The sequence below is a fragment of the Anomaloglossus baeobatrachus genome, chromosome 2 (assembly GCF_048569485.1).
Source record: "Anomaloglossus baeobatrachus isolate aAnoBae1 chromosome 2, aAnoBae1.hap1, whole genome shotgun sequence".
NCBI lineage: Eukaryota > Metazoa > Chordata > Amphibia > Anura > Aromobatidae > Anomaloglossus > Anomaloglossus baeobatrachus.
The window spans coordinates 140,623,748-140,647,991 of record NC_134354.1 but is presented as its reverse complement, the minus strand read 5'-3'; the positions used below and the strand labels follow the sequence as shown (position 1 = coordinate 140,647,991).

The window sequence follows — 24,244 nt, the reverse complement described above, 5'->3', positions numbered from 1 at the left end:
CAACATCGCTGCTAAGGAACAACTTTTGTGACTTAACAGCGATGTTGCTAGCGATGTTGCGGTGTGTGACATCCAGCAACAACCTGGCCCCTGCTGTGAGGTCGTTGGTTGTTGCTGAATGTCCTGGACCATTTTTTAGTTGTTGCTCTCCCGCTGTGAAGCACAGATCGCTGTGTGTGACAGCGACAGAGCAACAACTAAATGTGCAGGCAGCAGGAGCCGGCTTCTGCGGACACTGGTAACCACGGTAAACATCGGGTAACCAAGAAGCCCTTACCTTGGTTACCCGATATTTACCTTCGTTACCAGCGTCCGCCGCTGTCAGTGCCGGCTCCTGCTCTGTGCACACGTGGCTGGAGTACACATCGGGTAATTAACCCGATGTGTACTGTGGCTAGGAGTGCAGGGAGCCGGCACTGGCAATGTGAGAGCGGCGGACGCTGGTAACGAAGGTAAATATCGGGTAACCAAGGTAAGGGCTTCTTGGTTACCCGATGTTTATCGTGGTTACCAGCGTCCGCAGAAGCCAGCTCCCTGCTGCCTGCACACGTAGCAGAGTACACATCGGATAATAAACCCGATGTGTACTGTGGCTAGGTGTGCACAGAGCAGTGCTAAGCGGTGTGTGCTGCTGGATGGGGCTGGTCACTTTTTGCTGGTGAGATCTGCCTGTGTGACAGCTCACCAGCAACCCGTGTAGCGACGCTCCAGCGATCCCTGCCAGGTCAGGTTGCTGGTGGGATCGCTGGAGCGTCGCTTAGTGTGACATCTCACCAGCGACCTCCTAGCAACTTACCAGTGATCCCCATCAGGTTGTATCGTTGTTGGGATCGCTGATAAGTTGTTTAATGTGACTGGGCCTTTAGTCCAAACTGAATAGAACTAACTAGAAGCTAAATGGCTAAACTCAATGGAAAACAACAACCTCCTGTGGTGCGACAGTAATGGCCTTAATTACAGAACAAAAGACAGTGATTATAGGATGTTAGCTAAAATCCTTCAGGTCATTCGACCCGTCTCTGGGTTCCAAAGGTAGAAATGTTAAATGACCCCTCTCTGGGACTTCTAGTGTTAAAGGGGTGGTCCAAAGATAAACTTAATTTCATTCTAAATCACTCTATTTAATATCATAATCTAAACTATTTTCTAATATACTTGTATTAAAAGTTCCCAATCGTTCCATAATTACACTATCTGGTATTCTGTTTTTTGTTTTTTTTCTATTTCCGATCTGGTGACGTTTCATTTGAGAATCTTAGTACATGCTGGGATCCTCAAACAAAGCGTCATCAGAGCAGGAGGAAGAGTCTGCTGTCACTGTTGTTACAGCCTCTGCTCCCTTTCTGAAACAAAGCATCATCAGTGCTGCTTATTTCAGGGGCTACACTTTCCCTCCCTGCTCGCTGTTCACAGAGCGATCCACACAGTGACAGTGGAGATGTCAATACGTAGCATGCAGGAGACTAGCTGCCCAAACCCCCCCCCCCCCCCCCACCGCCCCCCCCCCCCCCCCCACCCCAGTTACGTCACTGATCTGAGTTTTCAAAGCTTTAATGCTAAAAAGCTTTGATGAATCTTTCTTTCTTTATCTTGCTGACTAAAATTAGATCAGGGAGCCTTCTATCATTTTCAGAATAACCATTGCACAGCCATGATATAGCAGTCCTTTTAACACCTTGTCAACAAGAAATATACTTAATCTTATTTTGGGCATTCAACTGACATTTTTGCACCAAATTCTTTACAATGGAACATGTAGTTCATTGAATTTTTCGATCAATAAAAAATTGTTTTTTTTTAAATTTTTTGCACCTTTTAATCTTTTAGTCAGTTTTTTAGCTCTAAAAAAGCGACATGTTCTGCTAAAATGTCGCAAAATGTGTGCAAGATCTCAGACACAAAAAAAATCAATCCAGCATAATTGGGAGTACATTCGGACCAAATTTTGTGACTTTTTAAATAAAAAGTTTCAATTGATATAATCAGCCAGAAACAAAAAAACCCTCATCCATAATGACAACTGTAATAAAAAAACAAAAAAAAAACAAAACGGCAACTCACACAGAATAGACTTAAAAGAAGGCACAATTGAAAAAACAAGCGAAGAAAAGACCTATATGCAATAATGAATGGGTCGCGGAGATCTTCCCAGGACTAGCTACAAGCTGAATTACAACGTCTACTCTCTTTTCCACGTCCGTGGGGTTTTTTTTTGTTTTTTTCTCACCCATGATAGACTATTTGTACAAAAAGTGGTCATATGAAAGAAGAGACAAACAATATAGGGCATTATTTAACCTAATGCATACTGATTAAATGCTTTTATTCAAGGAGTGTTCATTCCATCTGTCCTGAATCTATTGATATTTCATACAGGTGTGTTATACGGAGAGTAACTATATCCAAATCAGGGTCCATAGCGAGGTTTCAGATCCGATCACTAGAGAACATCAGACAACCAACATCTCTTCCATTTTACATACATGTCAGAAAAAGAAATGCCACAGATTGTGCCACAAACATATTGGACGTGAGTATAAGACAATAATTTTGTATTTCCCTTTCTGATTCTTAAATTCTGGAATCTTTTAACAATCCCAGAATGTGTCCTCCTTTAGACTTATGGAGAGGCACCTAGTTGGCTCAGCGATACAATTATAGGGCAATGTAAATATAATAGGAACTTAATTGTGCAAAAAACTTCCTCAGCGAGGGAAAAGGACATGAACGCTAGTGCCACCATTCTAAGTGTCAATGGTAAAAGTCAATATTGACCCTTTTATAGGACCTTGATACATGACTTAGGATAAAAAGCTGAACCAGAAAACTACATTTTGCAGACACGTGTTTCAGGTTAGCTGCTGCTTATTAGTCTGTGCAAAGCAGGAGAGAAATGGTTAACTGAGTGAGAAACCCTCTGACCAGGTCTAAGGCGTAATTTTTTTTCCATATCCCTTAGACCTTCTGTCAGAGACCCCTAACTTAGCTAACCATTTTTCCTTCTTTGCATTATTGACGGACAAACACCCCAAAACACATGTCTACAAATAGAGTTTCTGGTTTGGCTTCTTATCCTAAAGGCCCCCGTCACACTAAGCAAAGCAACATCGCTAGCAACATCGCTGCTGATGGATGTGACAACTTTTGTGACGTAGCAGCGATGTTGCTAGTGATGTCGCTGTGTGTGACATCCAGCAACAACCTGGCCCCTGCTGTGAGGTCGTTGGTTTGTTTGCTGAATGGCCTGGACCATTTTTTAGTTGTTGCTCTCCCGCTGTGAAGCACAGATCGCTGTGTGTGACAGCGACAGAGCAACAACTAAATGTGCAGGCAGCAGGAGCCGGCTTCTGCGGACACTGGTAACCACGGTAAACATCGGGTAACCAAGAAGCCCTTACCTTGGTTACCCGATATTTACCTTCGTTACCAGCCTCCGCCGCTCTCACTGTCAGTGTCGGCTCCTGCTCCTTGCACGTGTAGCAGAGTACACATCGGGTAATTAACCCGATGTGTACTGTAGCTAGGAGAGCAGGGAGCCAGCGCTAAGCAGTGTGCGCGGCTCCTGCTCTGTGCACATGTAGCTGCAGCACACATCGGGTGACAGCTCACCAGCAACCCGTGTAGCGATGCTCCAGCGATCCCTGCCAGGTCAGGTTGCTGGTGGGATCGCTGGAGCGTCTGACTGTGTGACCTCTCACCAGCAACCTCCTAGCAACTTACCAGCGATCCCTATCAGGTTGTATCGTTGTTGGGATCGCTGGTAAGTTGTTTAGTGTGACGGTACCTTTAGTCATGTGTCAAGGTCCTTTATAGGGTGCACTGGAGTTCTTATCTTCTCCGAAGAGGCTATTTGCATGTCATCCTTTACCAGAAACCTTTTACATTGCATGCCATGTGTGTCCTGTTAGCTGGCCAACTCTTGTTTGTTGTGTTTTTGGTTTTTTCGTGTTGCCTAAGTAAATGGGCCATAATAATTCCCTGATTAGCACAGATACAGCAGAACTTTGTACGGCTCAGTCATGAGTGTATTTTACCTGGTCTGTACTTCAGTGTTCTGCATTTATTACTGGCTATCGTGTATCCATAAATATATTTGTTTTCCAGAGTCAATGCTGTACTTGGATGGAAAGCGACACTTTGATGCCGTGGTGCGAAACAGAAACGGTCAAAGCCAAATGTCTTAGCATCTGTAGTACCCATAATGTACCAGTAAAGAAAAATCATGAAACTGCTTACCAAAGACAGAGGGGTGCAGAATATTGAGGGATTGCGGAATCATTGCCTTCCACTATGTTTAGAACAAACCTGTATATCGGCTTTGCTATATATCCATTTTTGCTGCTAAGACGTTTTACATTTAATACAGATAGGTCACTACTTGTAAAAACAAAGCTTTTCTACATCTTAATGCTTCCTTATGTGTGGACACATTACATATGTATTTGTATTTTACCTGCATTGGTTCATACAATAAATATTTTTTTTTTCTATCTAGATATATAAAGCTATTCATTATTGTATCACTCTAACTGGCTTCTAATTGTCCTTGCTTTTTTTCTGTTGATATACCGGCAAATCTCAAGTGTATCCAACCCAAGAGAATCCAGATGATGCAACAAATCCCACTTATTGTACAACAATACATTTTTATTAAATATCTTAAAAATGCACAAATATTAAAAGCAAAGTTACCCGAGAAAGGGGCATAGCCACATCCAGGTAAAAGAATAAGTTATGTAAAGATGACAGCAGTTTAATCAATATTCTAATAAATTATAGATTCAGATATGTGCCCTTGAAATTCATCAATTATAATTCATCAGGTGTAGACCAATATCAGATATCCAACAATAACCTAGTGGCTTTAGGATGTCCCATGGTTCCTGTGTCCCCCACAATGAAGGCTACGAGAAAGATTTTACAGTGAATACCAAAAACAATCTTCGTTTCTTGATATCTTCATTGGGGAACTAAAGGACCATAGGATGTCCTAAAGCTGTCCCTAGGATTGGAAAACAAACCAGTACTGCAGAAGGAAGAATAATAATCCCTCAGGTTACTTACCAAAGTAACTCCTGCTTGTATTAGCCTTCTGCTAAGACATACAGTACATCCCTAGACTCAAAGATAGGAGGTCCACAAAGAGGTGAACAGAAGATTAAGTAGTCTCTACAGAACAGTACAGTAAACCCAGGAGGCTTCTACCCCGTGGGAAAGAGCTGTGCCTTGGCATGGGCACTTTAGCATACCCCGAACTTCCATAATGGCAGATTGAAATCTGAGAACAATGGCAGGCTACAGGTGGTGTAACTTCTGCCAGAGCATACTGGGATGACCTACAAGGCAACCAAATGTACTAACGGAGCTATGAAAAATAGAGAGTGCGGCACAGCTCTATGTCAGATTGTGTAAAGATCTCTCAGGAAGATGAGAAGCGAAGTACCTAAGGGAAGGAAAGGTTAGTACCTAAGCTAGCCAAGGTTAGGACAGGTCTGAAATTCAGACCCATGTCTGCCTCCAAATGACACTAATGGCCACTTTACACGCAACGACATCGCTAACGAGATATCGTTGGGGTCACGAAATTCGTGACGCACATCCGGCGTCGTTAGCTACGTTGTTGCGTGTGACACCTACGAGTGACCACTGACGATCAGAAATACTCACCAAATCGTTGATCGTTGACACGTCGTTCATTTTCAAAATATCGTTGCTCGTGCTTGATGCAGGTTGTTCGTCGTTCCTGAGGCAGCGCACATCGCTACGTGTGACACCCCGGGAACGACGAACAACAGCGTTCCTGCGTCCTCCAGCAACGAGGTGGGAGTGATGTGAGTGCGGCTCCTCTCCGCCCCTCCGCTTCTATTGATGTCCTGCTGATTGACGTCGCTGTGACGCCGCACGAACTGCCCCCCTTAAAAAAGAGGTTGTTCGCCGCCCACAGCAACGTCACTAGGAAGGTAAGTACGTGAGACGCGTACCGGCGATATTGTTCGCCACGGGCAGCGATTTGCCCGTGACACACAAACGACGGGGACAAAGCGATCGCTAGCGACATCGCTAGCAATGTCGCAGCGTGTAAAGCGGCCTTAAGGTAAACTGAAAACCTTGGTGTCGGCTGCCCAGGTGTAGCCTGGTGGGGAGGAGACCACTTTTTCTCTATGTATTTCAGTTTCAGCTTCCAGGTAGAAGGATATAACACATGGTTCCTCTGCCTTCCAATGAAGCGACTGAGAAAATCTGATCTATCAAAATCTAATATATAAAGCTGAATGTGTGTATATCCGGGATTGGCATCTGCACCGTCGCAGCTACAGCCACAAAATTTTGCACACTCACACTTCTGGACCCCGAGAGAGCGTCATAGGCTATGTTTTGAGGGGAAATTTTTAACCCTGCGCTTTACAGTTATTCACCAAAAAACCTGCCTCCATTTAAAGCGAATGGAGCTGGGAACCACAGGTGCAGCCAGAACTTCAGAAGAATGCGCAGCCACGCCCTTAAATGAAATGTTGGCGTGTCCCTATGCATCCAGGGAAAGAGACAGACACAGACAGGGAAAGAGGCAGACACACAGGGTAAGAAACAGACATAGACAGGGTAGAGACAGACACAAAGAGACAGACACAGAAAGAGACAGACCGGGAAAGAGAGGGAAAGAGACAGACAAGGTAAGAGACAGACAGGGAAAGAGACAGACAGGGAAAGTGACAGATAGCCAGAGAGGGAAAGAGATAGACAGGGAAACAGATTGAGACAGATGGAGACAGAGACAGACAGTGAAAGAGACAGACAAAGAGAGAGAGACAGAGAGATATATACAGAGGGGGAGGCAGACATAATTACATTTATATTTATTTGGTTTTGTGGTTTTTGTGTGCAGAATACATTTTTGTTAATACATTCTATTTTGTTAACAACAGTTATTAACCTGGGCGAAGCCGGGGGTAGTACAGCTAGTATAAAATAAATGAACCTGATTGTAAAACACCACAAACAAAAACAAAAGTTTTGGTCCCTGCAACACAACACCACAGTTTTGGTCCCTGCAACACAACCACCACAATAAAATGGTGTAAGAAGCGATCAAAATATCATATCTATCCCAAAATGGTATCAATAAAAACATCTTACACTACAAAAAAAATAAGTCCCCACATAACTCCATTAACCAAAATATGAAAACCTTATGGGTCTTGGAATATAGCAACACAAGCGAGTGAACTTTTATTCCCATTATAAAATGTTCGACCACTGCTCCATTAATTGTGGGGGAAAAGCAGATAGTTCCATTCAGCAGCCCCATTGGAAATGAGCAGAGAATGCCCCTACATAGGGAGAGAGGTTTTCTTTTCTCCAGATTGGTGGAGGTCTCCGTGGTCAGACCAACTGATCAACCAGTTATCACCTATTTTCTGTATAGCTGAAAACTTGTTTCCACCGGACAAGCCTTTTAAAGGAGTTTTCCTGCTGAAAATAAGCGACTTTTGAGTCGTAACAGTGTGTGATGCAGACAGACCTGATTCCCCATGCAAGTGGGCAGTCATTTCACTGTTTGTATGCGATGCAGCCAGCCAAAGGGTTTGCTACGGCCCGCAGACGCTGCTCCCTGTTGCTAATATTCAAATGTATTAGTCTCTCTCAGATGCAAATACATTTGAAAAGCTGAGGATCAGCACTGGGCAGAGAAAAGCTTGTCAACCCCCTGCTCTGACGTGCAGCAGCATGATGAGGTCTGCATGCTGCATGTGTGCCAAGGAGCCCACACTATGGGGGGATATTGTGAAAGGTGGCACAATACAGCGGGGGGGGGGGTGTTATTATGGAATGGAGCAGTTTGAAGAGGTATTTTGGAGAGGGGGGAGCATGTGTGGGGTGGTGATATTATGGTGGGCTGTGTGTGGGGGAAATATGAAGAGGGACAGTATGGAGGGAAGGAATATTATGGAGGGGCAGTGCGGGAAGATATCATGGAGAGGCAGTGTGGGGGGAGGATATCATGGAGAGGCAGTGTGGGGGGAGGAATATTATGGAGGGGGCAGTATGGGGGAGGAATATTATGGAGGAGACAGTGTGGGGAGATATTATGGTGGGGCACTATGGGGGGATATGGAGAGGGACAGTGTGGGGGAAGGAATAATATGGAAGGGCAGTGTAGGAGGATATTATGGAGGGACAGTGTGGGGGTAGGAATATAATATTATGGAGGGGCAGTGTAGGGGAGGAATATTATGGAGGGGCATTGTGGGGAGAGGAATATTATGGAGGGGCAGTGTGGGGGGAGGAATATTATGGAGGGGGCACTGTGGGGTGGATAATGGGAGGAAGTGTGGGGGGGGATATTATGGAAAGGCAGTGTGGGGGTAGAAATATAATATTACGGAGGGGCAGTGTGGGGGGATATTATGGACGGGCAGAGTGGGAGGAGGAATATTATCGAAAGGCAGTGTGGGTGTAGGAATATAATATTATGGACAGGCAATGTGGGAGGATTATTATGTAGGGGTAATATTATGGAGAGAGGCAGTGTGGGGTGATATTATCGAGGAGAGCAATGTGGGGGAGAAATATGAAAGGACAGTGGGGGGTATTATGAAGAGGCACAGTGTGTGGAGGAGGAATATGATGAAGAGACTGGGAGGTTATTATAGAGAGGCACACTGTGGGGAGGAGGAATGTTATGAAGAGACCATGTGGAGGGTTATTATAGAGAGGCTCAGTATGGGGAGCTATAGAGAGGCACAGTGTGGGAGGGATATTATGGAAAGCGTCAATGTGTGTGTAGGGGCCACATTATGGAGAGGGGCAGTGTGGGCGGAGTAATATTATGGAAGGGCAGTGTGGGAGGATTTTATGGAGAAGGGTAGTGTGGGGGAAGGTATATTATGACGGGACAGTGGAGGGGTATTATGAAGGGACAGTGTGTGGAGGGGATATTATGGAGAGGGGGAGATATAGAGGAATTGTTGGGGGATATTATGGCGAAGCACAGTGTTGGAGGGATATTATTGAGGGGGTCTGTGTGTGTGTGTAGGGGCCACATTATGGAAAGGGGCAGTGTGTGTGTGGGGGTAGATATTCTAGAGAGGGGCAATATGGAGAGGGGCAGTGTGGGGGGTATATTATGGAGAGGCAGTGTGGAGAAAGGGGTATTTTGTGCAGGAAGCACAGTAAGGGGCAATTATTTATTTAGGGGAGCAGCATGTTATATATTTTTAAATAAGAGCTATAATGATACTTTTATTTTTAAGGGCATCGTGTTGGGATGTGCTGCTGAAGACAGAGGGAAGTCTGCAGAGACTAGCTCTGGGCATAAAATCTCATTGTGGCATCTGTACTACATGAAGACAAAAGGGACGGAAATTACTCCAATCAGAGAAGTTATCATCTATAAGGTACCTGAATAATAAACTCCGCTCTGGGCGCCATCGCTTGAACCAGGACCGCGGACAGACTGGGACACTCACCGCACCGGCCTGCTCCACCACTGATCCGTTGCCGCTGTGCCACCACTGACCTGTCGCTGCTGCTGCCACCATTGGCCCATCACTGCCGCTGACACCACTGACTCGCTGCTGACACCACTGATCCGCTGCCAGCACAACCTCTGCCTCCTGTGACCCCGCTTTACCACCACTGCTGCCCCCTTCTGGTAAGACAACACCGGAGTATAAGACGGACCCCATTTTTTTTTTTACCTCTAAATTTGAGGTGTGTCTTATAATCCGCTGCGTCTTATAACACAAAAAAATACGGTACATAAAAACAACAAACATGAGGGCGGTGTGCAAAATATAGTAGAATTAGTATATATATATATATATATATATATATATATATATATATATATATATATATATATAACCAGAGTTATTGTAAAAACATCTCCCAGGACAAAAAAAAATATATAATATATAAATATCTCTTAATGCTGACATAAAAAACTAGCATCCCTAAGGGCAACTATATATTAAATGTATCCATAAATACTACAAGGTATGAGAAAGGTGGAAATTTGTGTAAGAAATTTCTAAAGACTAAAAATTTATGCATTCATATATATATATCAAAAATATGAAAGAATTAAATTAGTGATACAAAAAAAGTGAATGTGTAAATTACATGCACGATAAATAACAGGATTATAAAAAAAAACTTTTTGTTAAAAGTAAATATAGTGACCCTGTGGACAATTTGACAGTATATATCTCAAATAAATGAAATGAATAATAAATATGAACACAAAATATGATAGTGAATATAATTATACAGTACATGCAATTATAAAGTGCAAGTGCAACGTACACAACAATCCAGTCACGAATATATTATAAAGTGACTGCGTGCACTTGTGCAACCTTAAAAAAACAAATATGTAACCTAGTATCATGGATACAATTTACCCTTGTTCACAATGACCGTCCCATCAAGTGATAGTAATCAGGGAATCTACTCAATCAATGCGGTACCCACATGTGCATCCACTGAGATAAGCTATATAATGGGGAACACGCTGTGTGTATCAAAGTCACATACAATAATCACTATCTCTTAGACATTGCATCCCTAATTAGGCTAATGAACGTGGGGGAACCACAAGGAGATGAACACAGACTATAATGTTACCTGCCACAAGGCACGCCGCTCACACACCCGACGTACGTTTCGGAGCCTTTCCTTCGTCAGGGGTGGCGTCATCGGTAAGAAGGTTTTTTTTATATCCCTATTCACCAATAGACTGACATCTTGAGAGATTTGACGCATGCATGAGAGGGAGTCCCGGACGCCTACCTCCGCCCACGTCATGTGATCTGCTACATCAGAAAGGTCCTTGCAGCTAGGCAGACCATATAAAGATACAGACGGACGAGGACCTGACGGAACATGGCTCCCGCGCATGCGTATCTTCACAATGTCAGACCATGGGATAAGTATATCGCTAACCTACCAATTTACACTGGTAACCTATATACCGCAGAAGATATCTCACTAACCTATCCCACATGTGCAAACCAACTAATATAATGATAGCCAATTTTAGCACAGAAATTATACACGGATCATATATATGGGGAAGCTCAATTGATCACAGATGTTTTGATATATGAAAATAAGAAGGGGAATATATAACCACATCTGTGGATGTAACTCAGAATATATCTCAAAATTCATGCAACAGTATAAATAAATCAGTGATTGGATTGTGCGTAAACTATAATATATTGATATAAAAGATCATCATAATCACAATCAAAAAAATCATATATAATCATAATAATCCATGATAAATAGACAAAACAATTTATATAAATATATCATGACCATATCAAAATTCCATTAATCATCATAATCATTGTACATATATACAGTACAAACCAAAAGTTTGGACACATAAAGAGAATGCCAAGAGTGTGAAAAGCAGTAATCAAAGCAAAAGGTGGCTACTTTGAAGAACCTAGAATATAAGACATATTTTCAGTTGTTTCACACTTTTTTGTTAAGTATTTCATTCTACATGTGTTAATTCATAGTTTTGATGCCTTCAATGTGAATCTACAATTTTCAGAGTCCTAAAAATATAGAAAACTCTTTGAATGAGAAGGTGTGTCCAAACTTTTGGTCTGTACTATAGATAAAACTCGTAAAATCATAAATATTGTCATAATTATATACATATATATGTGATAAAGTGACAAAGATAATAAATTGATCAATTTTTATATAATAAATATTTATATACATGCATTTATTTGCGGCACGGTGGCTCAGTGGCTAGCACTGCAGTCTTGCAGCGCTGGGGTCCTGGGTTCAAATCCCACCAAGGACACCATCTGCAAGGAGTTTGTATGTTCTCCCCGTGTTTGCGTGGGTTTCCTCCGGGTACTCCGGTTTCCTCCCACATTCCAAAGACATACAGATAGGGACTCTAGATTGTGAGCCCCAATGGGGACAGTGTTGCCAATGTATGTAAAGTGCTATGGAATTAATAGCGCTATATAAATGAATAAAATTATTATTAATTATTATTATTATTGATGATAAAGCATACAATAATATTCCGCATAATGCACCCACATATAATATCACCTTCATAAAAAATTAATCACAAAACATACTATACAAAGAATATATAAACAAAAGAGTACAAAAATAATACAAGGAAAATACAAAAAAAGTTATGTAAATAAACAAAAAATCAAGAAAAATAGAAGAACACTGAGAAACGCATATATGGATATATCATAAAATCACTATCCAGTTGTTAATAAGAGATGTATATTGAAATATATTTCTCAGAAGACGAAAATTGAACAAATATATATAAAAAAGTGGGGGGTATTATGAACAAGCACAGTGTGGGGAGGAGGAATATTATGAAGAGACTGGGGGGTTATTATAGAGCGGCACAGTGTGGGTGGATATTATAGAGATGCACAGTGAGGAAGGGACATTATGGAGAGGGTCAGTGTGTGTGTAGGGGCCACATTATGGAGAGGGGCAGTGTGAGGGGGATATTATGGAGAGAGGCAGTGTGGGCGGAGGAATATTATGGAGGGGCAGTGTAGGAGAATTTTATGGAGAAGGGTAGAGTGGGGGAAGGAATATTATGACGGGACAGTAGAGGGGTATTATGAAGGGACAGTATGTGGGGACGGTTTACAGACTGGCACAGTGTGGCAGGTTATTATGGAGAGGGGCAGTGTGAGGGAGATATGGAGAGAGGAATTGTTGGGGGATATTATGGAGAAGCACAGTATGGGAGGGATATTACTGAGAGGGTCAGTGTGTAGGTGTGTAGGGGCCACATTATGGAAAGGGGCAGTGTGAGGGTGGATATTATAGAGAGGTGCGGTGTGTTGGGGGACATTATGGTATGGGGGCAATATGGAGAGGGGCAGTGTGGGGGGTATATTATGGAGAGGCAGTGTAGAGAAAGGTGTATTTTGTGCAGGAAGCACAGTAAGGGGCAATTATTTATTTAGGGGAGCAGCATGTTATATATTTTTAAATAAGAGCAGTATAATGATACTTTTATTTTTAAGGGCATTGTTTTGAGATGTGCTGCTGAAGACAGAGGGAAGTCTGCAGAGACGAGCTCTGGGCATAAAATCGCATTGTGGCGTCTGTACTGCATGGAGACAAAAGGGACAGAAATTACTCCAATCAGAGAAGTTGTCATCTATAAGGTACCTGAATGTAAATGTCTATTTGTGATACTATGTCTCATCAATACTGAGGTTCCTTATGACACTGTCTGATGATTCTGGGTAGCAACTCATGGCATCTCCTTACTATTGTTAAGGACATACTGGGAATTGTAGGTTCAAGCAATACAATTTTACATGACGCTGACCTGATATTACAGTTGATCGCTGCATTATGTTTGCTGCTGTATACAGGTACTGACACTGGTTCTGGTGCTGTATAGATGTAGTAATGGTGACTCTGATCTTCCACCCATGTAGCAATCCATAACGTGCTTCATGGTTTTGTTTGAACTTCTCAAATCTCCAAGTTTTCTGCATTTTTATGAGGAAGATTTCTTGAGTTTCTGCACCAAAACCAATCTGTTTAAATAAGCGTGTGTTGACACTGGTTTTTATAGCGCAAACTCTCCAAATCCTCAAATATTTTAAAATGTGCTTCTGGAGATGTAGTCATGTACTGATGGTGATTGTGGTGATGTATTAATGTACTGATGATGATTCTGGTGATGTATTCATAACAGAGAGTTTGATAGAAAAGGGTTTCTATACCGCGCCAAGGATCACAAGTCTGGATGTCAGATTAATGAGGCTTTATTATATCATAGGTCTACGCGTTTCAGGAGCACTGCCCCCTTCCTCAGGACCATAAAATAGACCACATCAAATCTACCGCAGTAGAAGCATGTATACATTATATAGACCAAGTGACGTCATAAACCCGCCCAGTATAGAAAAAACGGGTGGGAATAAAGTAAATCGTGATCAATACATGACGCAATACAATAAAATGCATTGAAACAGAAAAAAACATAACAATATGTTCAGTAATGATACTTACTTACATAGGTCTACTTACGCGTAGACCTATGATATAATAAAGCCTCATTAATCTGACATCCAGACTTGTGATCCTTGGCGCGGTATAGAAACCCTCTTCTATCAAACTCTCTGTTATCAGCCACTGGGTTGCCGCTGCCTGGATCCTATCTCTACATGCGATTACAGTAGTTGTGACTTTCACAACTGCAGTTGGTGAGTATATTTGCTCCCCCCCCTTTGCCCTGTGCCTATAAGGGTAAGACCCTATTGCGCTATTTGTCCACAGTTCCCTTTTTTGTTGGTGATGTATTCATGTAAGTGCCTTTAAATTTTTAGCAGCCATTGGGATTGGTTCAGTATTGCAAAGCACCCTAGACCAAAAAAAAGTTGGGCACCCCGGATTAGGCTGATTTTTACGATAATTTGATGCCGGTTTCCACATATATCAGGATTTTTAGGCCTCAATCGATATCCAGCCATTGTCATTAGACTTTTTCAGCAGTTTCTACTACAAACTAGTGAACCTGCCATAAAGATGTACCATGTAGTGTAGTGATTGGGGGCAACAGATATTATTCTATAAATAAATAATAATAATAATAATAATAACAGATAAGGGTGAATGTGAAAATGCCTGGCTCTGTGCTCACATCATCTTCACTGCCAGGGTCACAGGCTATACCTCCAGGACAATCCTGGGAGCAGCACTATGAGCTTTTATCTTTTGATCTGCACTGATACATAGTAACAACCCTTCATGCTGCCCGTTGGGGAGGTTTTCAGAAGGAAGGTTTCCATTAACTGAAAGCAAGCAAAGATCGTAAACAATATGGAACTGTAATGACCTTGTGTTCTGAATCAGTTACCAGTGTTACATTGGATCCAACACCATTGAATGAGGGAGATCCAGCAAACGGGGGGTCAGTATACAAATGTCATGTGACTTTTCCCATTTGCATATTTTAAACTATTATTATAACTCCTTCATTTGAAAACCTTTCCTGGGATTCTCTGCATTTCCCCCATAGACGTCTTTGCAGTAACTGAGATCCATGAGATAAGCTGTGGTAAATAGCAGGGGTGAGATTGCATCATCTGCAGTGTCCGTGTGCGCTGCGGCGGAGGCTCCAGAGCAAAGCACCCACTGCTTCCGGGTGAAACCACTTCCCGGCGCCCCCCGCAGATCAGGGAGCTGTGGCTCAGTCCAGCAGGATGTATGAGCACATAACCGCACACCTCTACTCTGTACATTACCCGGCCCTCAGCGTATCTTTTATTGCCACGCCCATAAATCCTGACATCACTGATCGTCATCCAATAACTTGCTAACCCTCAGTAAAGGCGTTGCCCTTACAGCGATGTCGAGGTTTGGGACGCAGACTGAGCCGGAAGTGAGTCCGGCGAGCGCCCGGGGATTGTCGGCCGTCTGCCAGTGACTTCCTCTTCAGCAAGATGGCGGGTGACGAGCCGGGAGTGACTCTGGGGCAGCCACATTTATCCAAGCAGGATCTGACTACTCTGGTGAGTTCTGTGCTGCGCCCTCAGACAGGAGCAGAGAGCGGCTGCCGGGTGTGCGGCCGGAGGAGCGGGAGCTGCGGATGCAGGACACTGAGTGCAGCGTGCCGGCTGCTGTCCTGCCGCGTGTGCCGGGATCCGCACCACAGGCCGGCACTGCATCTGTGTGCGGATCCGCAGCCGGCTCGTGTGTGAACGGTGCCCTGGCCTGTGATGAATGAGCGCCATATACACGTGTGGTGGCAAGAACAGTGGGGTTAGTCACACAGGAGACCCCCAATGTCCAGAGTGAGCAGCCATCCAGCTGGGGGGTCCACATTATGGCAATCAGAGGCCCATATAAGTAATGGATCGGGGGTCACCAGTACGAGGTGTCATCTGATCCGCTCCTGTCAAACATTCAGGGCAGAAGCCGATCAATGTGGAACGTCTACACGGGGTCGGTGATGTAGGATCACGCCTCGGGATGGCTTCTACTTTGAGCTCTTTACTTAGGACAGAAATTTACCAGGTACTATCTCCGTATACCGAAATGATCCAAACAATAAGATGTTAAAAAAAGTCCGAGATGCTGGATGCTTAAAGGGAACCTGTCGCCTAGAATATGCTTTCTGAGCTATCAGCAGACGCATGTGCGCCCTAATTACACCTCCCTACCCAGCCCTGTGCTGTAAAATTGTATAATATGAGTAATAAAAAATGTTTTATTACCTTCATATTTCGTATGTAAATAGCAGGGAATGTGGTCACAGGGGCGGCGCCTTGTCCTATGGATGTCTGCATATTTCCGTGGTATCACGCCCCTGTGGTTGTGACACCATGGAGGGACGTCCCCGTCGCTCATTCTATCCTGCGAGCATTGCGGCAGGCTTCTCTTCTTGGTTCTCCTTGTCAGTTTCAGACGTGCACTGAGCGTCTGAAGCCGGCGATTGAAGCCTTCTGCAATGCGCGTAGGATAGAATGAGCGATGGGAACGTCCCTCCATGGTGTCACGCCCACAGGGGTGTGATACCACGGAAAGTATGGAGACGTCCATAGGGCAAGGCGCCGCCCCTGTGACCACATTCCCTGCTATTTACATAGGAAATATGAAGGTAATAAAACGTTTATTACTTTGATATTATACAACTTTATAACACGGGGCTGGGTAGGGAGGTGTAATTAGGGCACACATGCGTCTGCTGATAGCTCAGAACGCATATTCTAGGCGACAGGTTCCCTTTAATTGGTGAAAATGTAATTTGATCCTTTCGAAGGTCAGCGACGGTTCAGCCACAATTGGCCTTTCTCAGTCACATAATGGAAGGGACTGAGCGCAGTCGGAGGCCGATCGCAGCGTCTGTGGCCCGATACCGTGCTGCGGGATTAAAGGATGAAATAAAAGTCACTTTTCACCAAGAACAAATGAAGCATCTCGAGCCTAAAGATAAAGTCCTCGGCTCCTTCGCTTAGAAGCATCTAAACCGTGACATGTATTGTCTGTACATATTGTTTGGATGCTTCTTAGCTAAGGTGCAGAGGACTTTATCTTTGGGCTCCAGATGCTTCATTTCTTCTTGGTGAAAAGTGACTTTTATTTCATGCTTTAATCCACAGCAGGGTATCGGGCCACAGACGCCGCGCTCGGCCTCCGGCTGCATTCAGTCCCTTTCATTGTATGATTGGCCACAATTGGCCTTTCTTAATCATACAAACTGTCTGCATGAGTTTGAAAGGATGAAATAAAATTAATATTTTTCACGAAGAAGAAATTCTATCTAATCTGTACCAGTGGCTGCCAGCACTCATCCATCCTCTCTGAGAGCGGGACATAGTTTAGTCCCTGTGATGAGTACAGTGTGTGACACTAAAATGCCGATGTCCTGTGCCCTAGCATCATAAGGATTGTATAGAAATAGCAGAGCTGCACATTTTAAAGGGAACCGGTCATGTCAAATAACGTTATTAACCTGCAGATATGGGGTTAATAGTAGTCTAAAGATGCCCAGGCACCGCACTGAGAGCATGGCTACCTGGAGAAAATAATCTGTGTTCCTCCGGCTTTCAGTCACTGCTTAACATGCAGAGTGGCAGCTGTACCCGTGCTCCAGGCATGAGTGGCAGGCGGCTCAGCACTGATGTCAGTCAGTGGCAGGGCGCAGTTATATCCCCCGACTAGTTCGCCCTCTTAGCATGTAAGAACGCCCACAGGCGTTTACTAACATGCTATTCAATGCAGCATCACCAGCGTTCGCTGCCAACACTTTTCTGAATGCCCAGCACTTCCAGTCATACGCAGTAGGCCTCTCTGAAAGCCAGGCCACGTACACCCGGCTTCATACTGCGCATGACCGCAAGTGCCCGGCATTCAGAAGCTTGGTCACAACAAATACAGGTACGTGCAGCACTGCTGGTGATGCTGAATTGAATAGCCTGTTAGCGTGCCCCTGTGGGCGTGCTAACATGCTAAGAGGATGGACTAGTCAGGGGATATAACGCCCTTGGGACTAGTCCCCGCAGTCATTAGCATAACATAAAAGATCTTACGAATACTTTTTTTCTAAAGATCTCTTTATCTATGCTAGTGTATACAGGGATGGTTAGGCAGGTATTAGCAATATACACCTAGAACTGCTCGTGGATCTGGGTGGATATTGCACCTGACAGGTTCTCTTTACTGTTATTGCGCCTTACATTATTATCTGATCTCACACTTCAGTGGGAGATAATGTGCAGTCCCCTCGCTCTTCCCCTCGTATATGTCTTATGGCTGGGACCATCGGAGCCAATAACTGTTGATGGATTGGGGTGTCGCCCCCCCCCACCAATTTCATTTTGATGACCTCTCAAGGATGGATCATCAATATGTAAAGGTGCATTTACTCTGCAAGAGTCTCGTGAATGAGTGTTCCTAATACTTGCTTCCTAAGTAGCATTTATTATGAAAAAGCTGCAAATCGCCGAGATAGTGGTCAGTCGATCCAGCGCTCTGCAGAAAGCTTACTAGGGTGTATGGACAACCTTCACTTAAAGGGACTGTATCAGCACAGGATGACTGTACACACCAAGCACAGGCACTCGTGCATCATGGTGGGGCCAGACAGTTACATTCACCTTCCCACCTGCTTGGTTTCTATTCATCACCATCCTTCTTTAAGGGTACCATCACACTTTAGCAACACTCCAGCGATCCCACCAGCAATCTGACCTGGTCAGGATCGCTGGTGCGTCGCTACATGGTCGCTGGTGAGCTATCAATCAGGCAGATCTCACCAGTGACCAGCCAGCAGCGACGCGTGGAAGCGATGCTGCGCTTCGTAACTAAGGTAAATATCGGGTAACCAAGTAAAGCACTTCCCTTGGTTACCCGATATTTACCTTGGTTACCAGCGCACACCGCTTAGCGCTGGCTCCCTGCACTCCTAGCCAGGGTACACATCGGGTTAATAAGCAAACCGCTTTGCTTATTTACCCGATGTGTACTCCAGCTACGTGTGCAGGGAGCCGCCACTGGCAGCCTGAGAGCGGCGGACGCTAGTAACCAAGGTAAATATCGGGTAACCAAGCAAAGGGCTTCGCTTGGTTACCCGATATTTAGCTTGGTTACAGCTTACCGCAGGCTGCCAGACGCCGGCTCCCTGCACATTCAGATCGTTGCTCTCTCGCTGTCAAACACGCTGATGTGTGCTTCACAGCGGGAGAGCAACGTCCAAAAAATGAACCAGCACTGTGTGTAACGAGCAGCGATCTCGCAGCAGGGGCCAGATCGCTGCTCAGTGTCACACAGCGAGATCGCTAATGAGGTCACTGGTGCGTCACAAAAACCGTGACTCAGCAGCGATCTCGCTGTGTGAGAAGTACCCCTAACTCTGAAGCCAGAGCTATCAGTCAAAGAAGAGGAAAGGGTGGAGATCTAGGGAAAGTGTATTTAAATGTTGGTCTGTACATTGTGTTGATGGTGGTAATCAGCGAGCACTACCATGCACAGGTGCTTGGTGCTCGTAATAAGCTGTAGGATGCCCGGATGGGCTCAACTCGTGTACCAAGTATTATGGAACCCAATGGTGATACAGGTAAAATATGTCTTTGTACCGTGTTAGCCAGTGAAGATAAAAAAAATTGTTTAAAAGAACTGAGAGTCCTCAGTGGTTGATATCTTTTAATGGCTAACTGAAAAGATGGTAATAATAGCAAGCTTTCAAGACTACTCAGGTCTCTTCATCAGTATACACAGTGTAATACAAAATCTGAAGAGTCACATATTTATACAGAACAGGACATAGAATGGAGCAGTAAATAAGATAGTTCTGCTTCACATAACTGATCAGCATGGCAAGGGGACAAACTGTTGTGGCATTAAATATTGCAGCAGTTCATAAATGAGTGTGAAAGTTTTATTGACCTCTGATTGGGGTCTGGTCCAGAGTTGTGACACCCCCAGATGCTCTGAGGAGCACATTTCTTAATTGATGTAAAAATACATAAATCCATGTGACACATTCATTCCTGCTCTGAATGTGTCAAAGGTCATCATAAGTTTGTATTCCCATAGTCTCCGGTCTCTCTGGGATTTGATATTTCCTTTCAATACCAGCAATTTCATGGCCATGATGCTGTGGTCTGGGTTACAAAAATGTTTGGCCACAGGTAGATCTTTTTTTCTCTTAGGCTATGTGCGCTCGTCTCTGCGTTCTATTCCGCAGCGTTTAAGTCACTGCATGTGTGTTTCAAAACGGAGCCGAAAAGCTGCGTTTTGAAAGCATTGTGCATGCAGAATTCATGCGTTCTGGATGCTTGTTCTGCTATAGACAGAGAGGGAAAAGCATCTTGAACGCACAAAATAGGTGACGTTGCTTTTTAGAACGCAGCGTTTTCGCAAAATATTTCAGCATGCAAATCGCTGCGTTCTAAAACGCAACGTGCGGATGGAATTTGCACAATCTTCATAATTGTGCAGGGGACGCAGGACGCATGCAGTTATGCTGCAGTGCTAGGACGCAGCGTAAAAGCATGCAACACGCAGACGTGCGCACACAGCCCCAATTGTGTGGCGATGAGAATTCATGCTTGTTCTGCACCAATCACTTTAGACACTGGTCACAAACAGGTTACCTAAAATGCTTACCAGCTCAGCTCATTAGTGTCACCAATGCGAACAGGTTAGGTTCAGTGTAATGTATTGGTCCTTCTGTGCTCTATTAATTGTCACAATGTAAAGTGGACTCCTGTATACTGAACTCCGACCATAATTGCAAAAATATAAGTCCTCCATTCCGCATTCATAGGAGCCAAGATTGATTTATTTTTTGTCAGAGTGGATATTGCATTAAAGGGACTGTCAGCATAGAATGACTGTTCCAGCCAAGTACAGGAGCTCTATCATCATGGCAGGGCCAGATATATAAGTGCACCTTCCTATCTGCTCGTTTTCACTCAGTAATCACCCTCTTCTATGATTGACAGCCCTGTCCTCCATGAGCCAGAGAAGGGAATATATAGGTGGGAAGGAGCATTTATATACTGCTTAAAAAATTATAGGGAACACTTAACCAACTGAATATAACTCCAAGTTAATCAAACTTCTGTGAAATCGAACTGTCCACTGATTGACGATCAATTTCACATGCTGTTGTGTAAGTGGAGTAGACATCAGATGGAAATTATTGGCAATTATCAAGACACCCTCAATAAAGGAGTGTCTCTGCAGGTGGGGACCACAGACCACATCTCAGTACAAGGCTTTCTGGCTGATGTTTTGGTCACTTTTGAATGTTGGTTGTGCTCTCACTCGTGGTAGCATGAGATGGACTCTATAACCCACACAAGTGGCACCGGTAGTGCAGCTCATCCAGGATGGCACATCAATGCGAGCTGTGGCAAGAAGGTTTGCTGTGTCTGTCAGCGTAGTGTCCAGAGGATGGAGGCGCTACCAGGAGACTGGACAGTAGACCAGGAGACGTGGAGGGGGGCCGTAGGAGGGCAACAACCCAGCAGCAGGACCGCTACCTCCACCTTTGTGCAAGGATGAACAGGAGGAGCACTGCCAGAGCCCTCAAAATGACCCCCAGCGAGCCACAAATGTGTATGTGTCTGCACAAACAATTAGAAACCGACTTCATGAGGATGGCATGAGGGCCCGACGTCCACAGATAGGGGTTATGCTCACTGCCCAACACCGTGCAGGTCACTTGGCATTTGCCACAGAACACTAGGATTGGCAAATTTACCACTGGCGCCCTGTGCTCTTCACAGATGAAAGCAGGTTCACTGAGCGCATGTGACAGTCTGGAGATGCCGTGGAGAGCAGTCTGCTGTCTGCAACATCCTTCAGCATGACCAGTTTGGCAGTGGGTCAGTAATGGTGTGGAGTGGATTTTCTTTGGAAGGCCGCACAGCCCTCCATGTGCTCGCCAGAGGTAGCCTGACTGCCATTAGGTACCGAGATGAGATCCTCAGACCCCTTGTTAGACCATATACTGGTGCGGTTGGCCTTGGGTTCCTCCTAATGCAGGACAATGCCGGACCTCATGTGGCTGTAGTGTAAGCACTTCCTGCAAGATGAAGGCATTGAAGCTATGGACTGGCCCGCCCGTTCCCCAGACCTGATTCCAATTGAGCACAACTGGGACATCATGTCTCGCTCTATCCACCAACGTCACGTTGCACCACAGACTGTCCAGGAGTTGGCGGATGCTTTAGTCGAGGTCTGGGAGGAGATCCCTCAGGAGACCATCCGCAACCTCATCAGGAACATGCCCAGGCGTTGTAGGGTGGTCATACAGGCACGTGGGGGCCACACACAATACTGTGCCTCATTTTGACTCGTTTCCACTTTCATTTTGTCTTGTTTTATCTTGTTTTGATTTTCATTTTGACTTGTTTTCATTTTGGGTGTCTCTTCAAAATCAGGCCTCTATTGGTTAAAACATTTGATTTCCATTGATGATTTTTGTGTGATTTTGTTGTCAGCGCATTCGACTTTGTACAGAACAAAGTATTCAATGAGAATATCTCATTCATTCAGATCTAGGATGTGTTATTTGAGTGTTCCCTTTCATTTTTTTTAAGCAGTGTATATATGGCCCTGCCGTGAAGCACTGAACGCCTGTACTTGGTGTGAACAGTCATTCTGTGCTGACAGTACCTTTTTTTTTGTTTGTTTTTTTTTAAAAAAAAAAAAAACAAAAAACCTAAAGATACATTTTCTGATCTTTTCAGTACACACGGTTTGGAGACTTCAGAATGGACTATTGATGAATTATTAGCTTTAGGCCCTGTGCGCACTAGTGCGTTTTACCCGCGGAAATTTTTTGAGAAATGTCTGCAATCTTTGTACAGACATTTCCCAGCAAATCCTATGTGAAAAAAAATAGCTGTGCGCACGCTGCGGATTTTTCTCCAGAAACTTTCTTGAGAAAATGAGCATGTCCATTATTTTCCGCAGGTACCTGCGGTATACCCCCGGAATTTCACTCCATTCACTGTAATGTAATCGCGAAATTCCGGGGTATACCGCAGGTAGCAAATGATGTGCGGTATACCCGCGATTTACTTGCGGTAATGCTCATCGCTGCCTGCGGTTTTGCAGGGAGGGATGTCATTATGCCAGGAAGAGGAAGCGGAGCAGAGTAAACACACACATCACACTCCCTGGACGCCGCACAGAAGCACTTCCGTGTGACGTCCAGCAGGTGCCCGTGCAGTCTGTGTCCCGCACCAGCCTCGCGGCTGCCAGCACTGCAGGGTGTCAGTGTCTGCCCGCAGTGTCAGCAGCCTGTCACGCGGCAGCGCATGCAGACACTGACACCCTGCAGTGCTGGCAGCCGCGGGGATGACTATCGCTGCTGTCAGGAGGTGAGATCATTACCTGCTGTGACGATCTCCTGCCTCCTGACGTTACCGCGGTCACTGCTGTCTATGCCCGTCTCGCGAGCGGCCCGAGACTGTCACTAGCGGTGACGTCACGGGCTCTCGCGATATTTCTGACAACGCGGCGGGCATAAAAGTCAGTGACAGCGCTGACGTCAGCAGTACAGGAGATGATCACAGCATGTAATGATCTCATCTAACCTCCTGACAGCAGCGCTTGGCATCCCATGCAGTGACGTGGGCTATTGATGTTAGCTCAGGTCACTGCATTGCTCTCCCAGCCAATGGGGAACATTCTGTTCTTCATTGACTGGGACAATGACTATGGTATGGATCGTCGTGGGACCCCCCCCCCCCCCCGTTATTGGATTACGCCGGACGTGTTCTTTTCAATAAATTGCTGAGAGGGAATGTTTTGGGGAGTGTTTTTTCAAAAAAAACTTTTTTTGTTGTCTATTTTTTATTTCTTACTGACTGAGTTGGTGATGTCGGGTATCTGATAGACGCCTGACCTCACCAACCCCAGGGCTTGATGCCAGGTGACATTACACATCTGGCATCAACCCCATATATTACCTCGTTTGCCAACGCACCAGGGCAACGGGATGAGTTGGGGCGAAGCGCCAGGATTGGCACGTCTAATGGATGCGCCACTTCTGGGGCGGCTGCGGCCTGCTATTTTTAGGCTGGGGAGTATCCGATAACAGTGGACCTCCCTAGTCTGAGAATACCAGACCACAGCTGTCCGCTTTACCTCGGCTGGTGATGCAATTTGTGGGGGGACCCCACGTTTTTTGTTTTAAATTATTTATTTAATGTAAAATAACAGCGTGGGATGCCCTCTGTTTTGGATT

The 24,244-nt window shown here is 44.7% G+C and overlaps 2 protein-coding genes across 2 annotated transcripts in view; both read left to right on the top strand.

Moving 5' to 3' along the window:
- Nucleotides 1–4,488, top strand: part of ACOT9 (acyl-CoA thioesterase 9) — a 112,961-nt gene extending 108,473 nt beyond the window's left edge. The window contains 3 exon segments of the mRNA XM_075333374.1: nucleotides 2,377–2,466; nucleotides 2,469–2,534; nucleotides 4,107–4,488. Coding sequence (XP_075189489.1) covers nucleotides 2,377–2,466; nucleotides 2,469–2,534; nucleotides 4,107–4,184 — 234 coding nt within the window. The 3' untranslated portion in view covers nucleotides 4,185–4,488.
- Nucleotides 4,489–15,423: 10,935 nt separating this feature from the next.
- Nucleotides 15,424–24,244, top strand: part of EIF2S3 (eukaryotic translation initiation factor 2 subunit gamma) — an 83,070-nt gene continuing 74,249 nt past the window's right edge. The window contains exon 1 of the mRNA XM_075335400.1: nucleotides 15,424–15,548. Coding sequence (XP_075191515.1) covers nucleotides 15,480–15,548 — 69 coding nt within the window. The 5' untranslated portion in view covers nucleotides 15,424–15,479. The remainder of the gene's footprint in view (nucleotides 15,549–24,244) is intronic.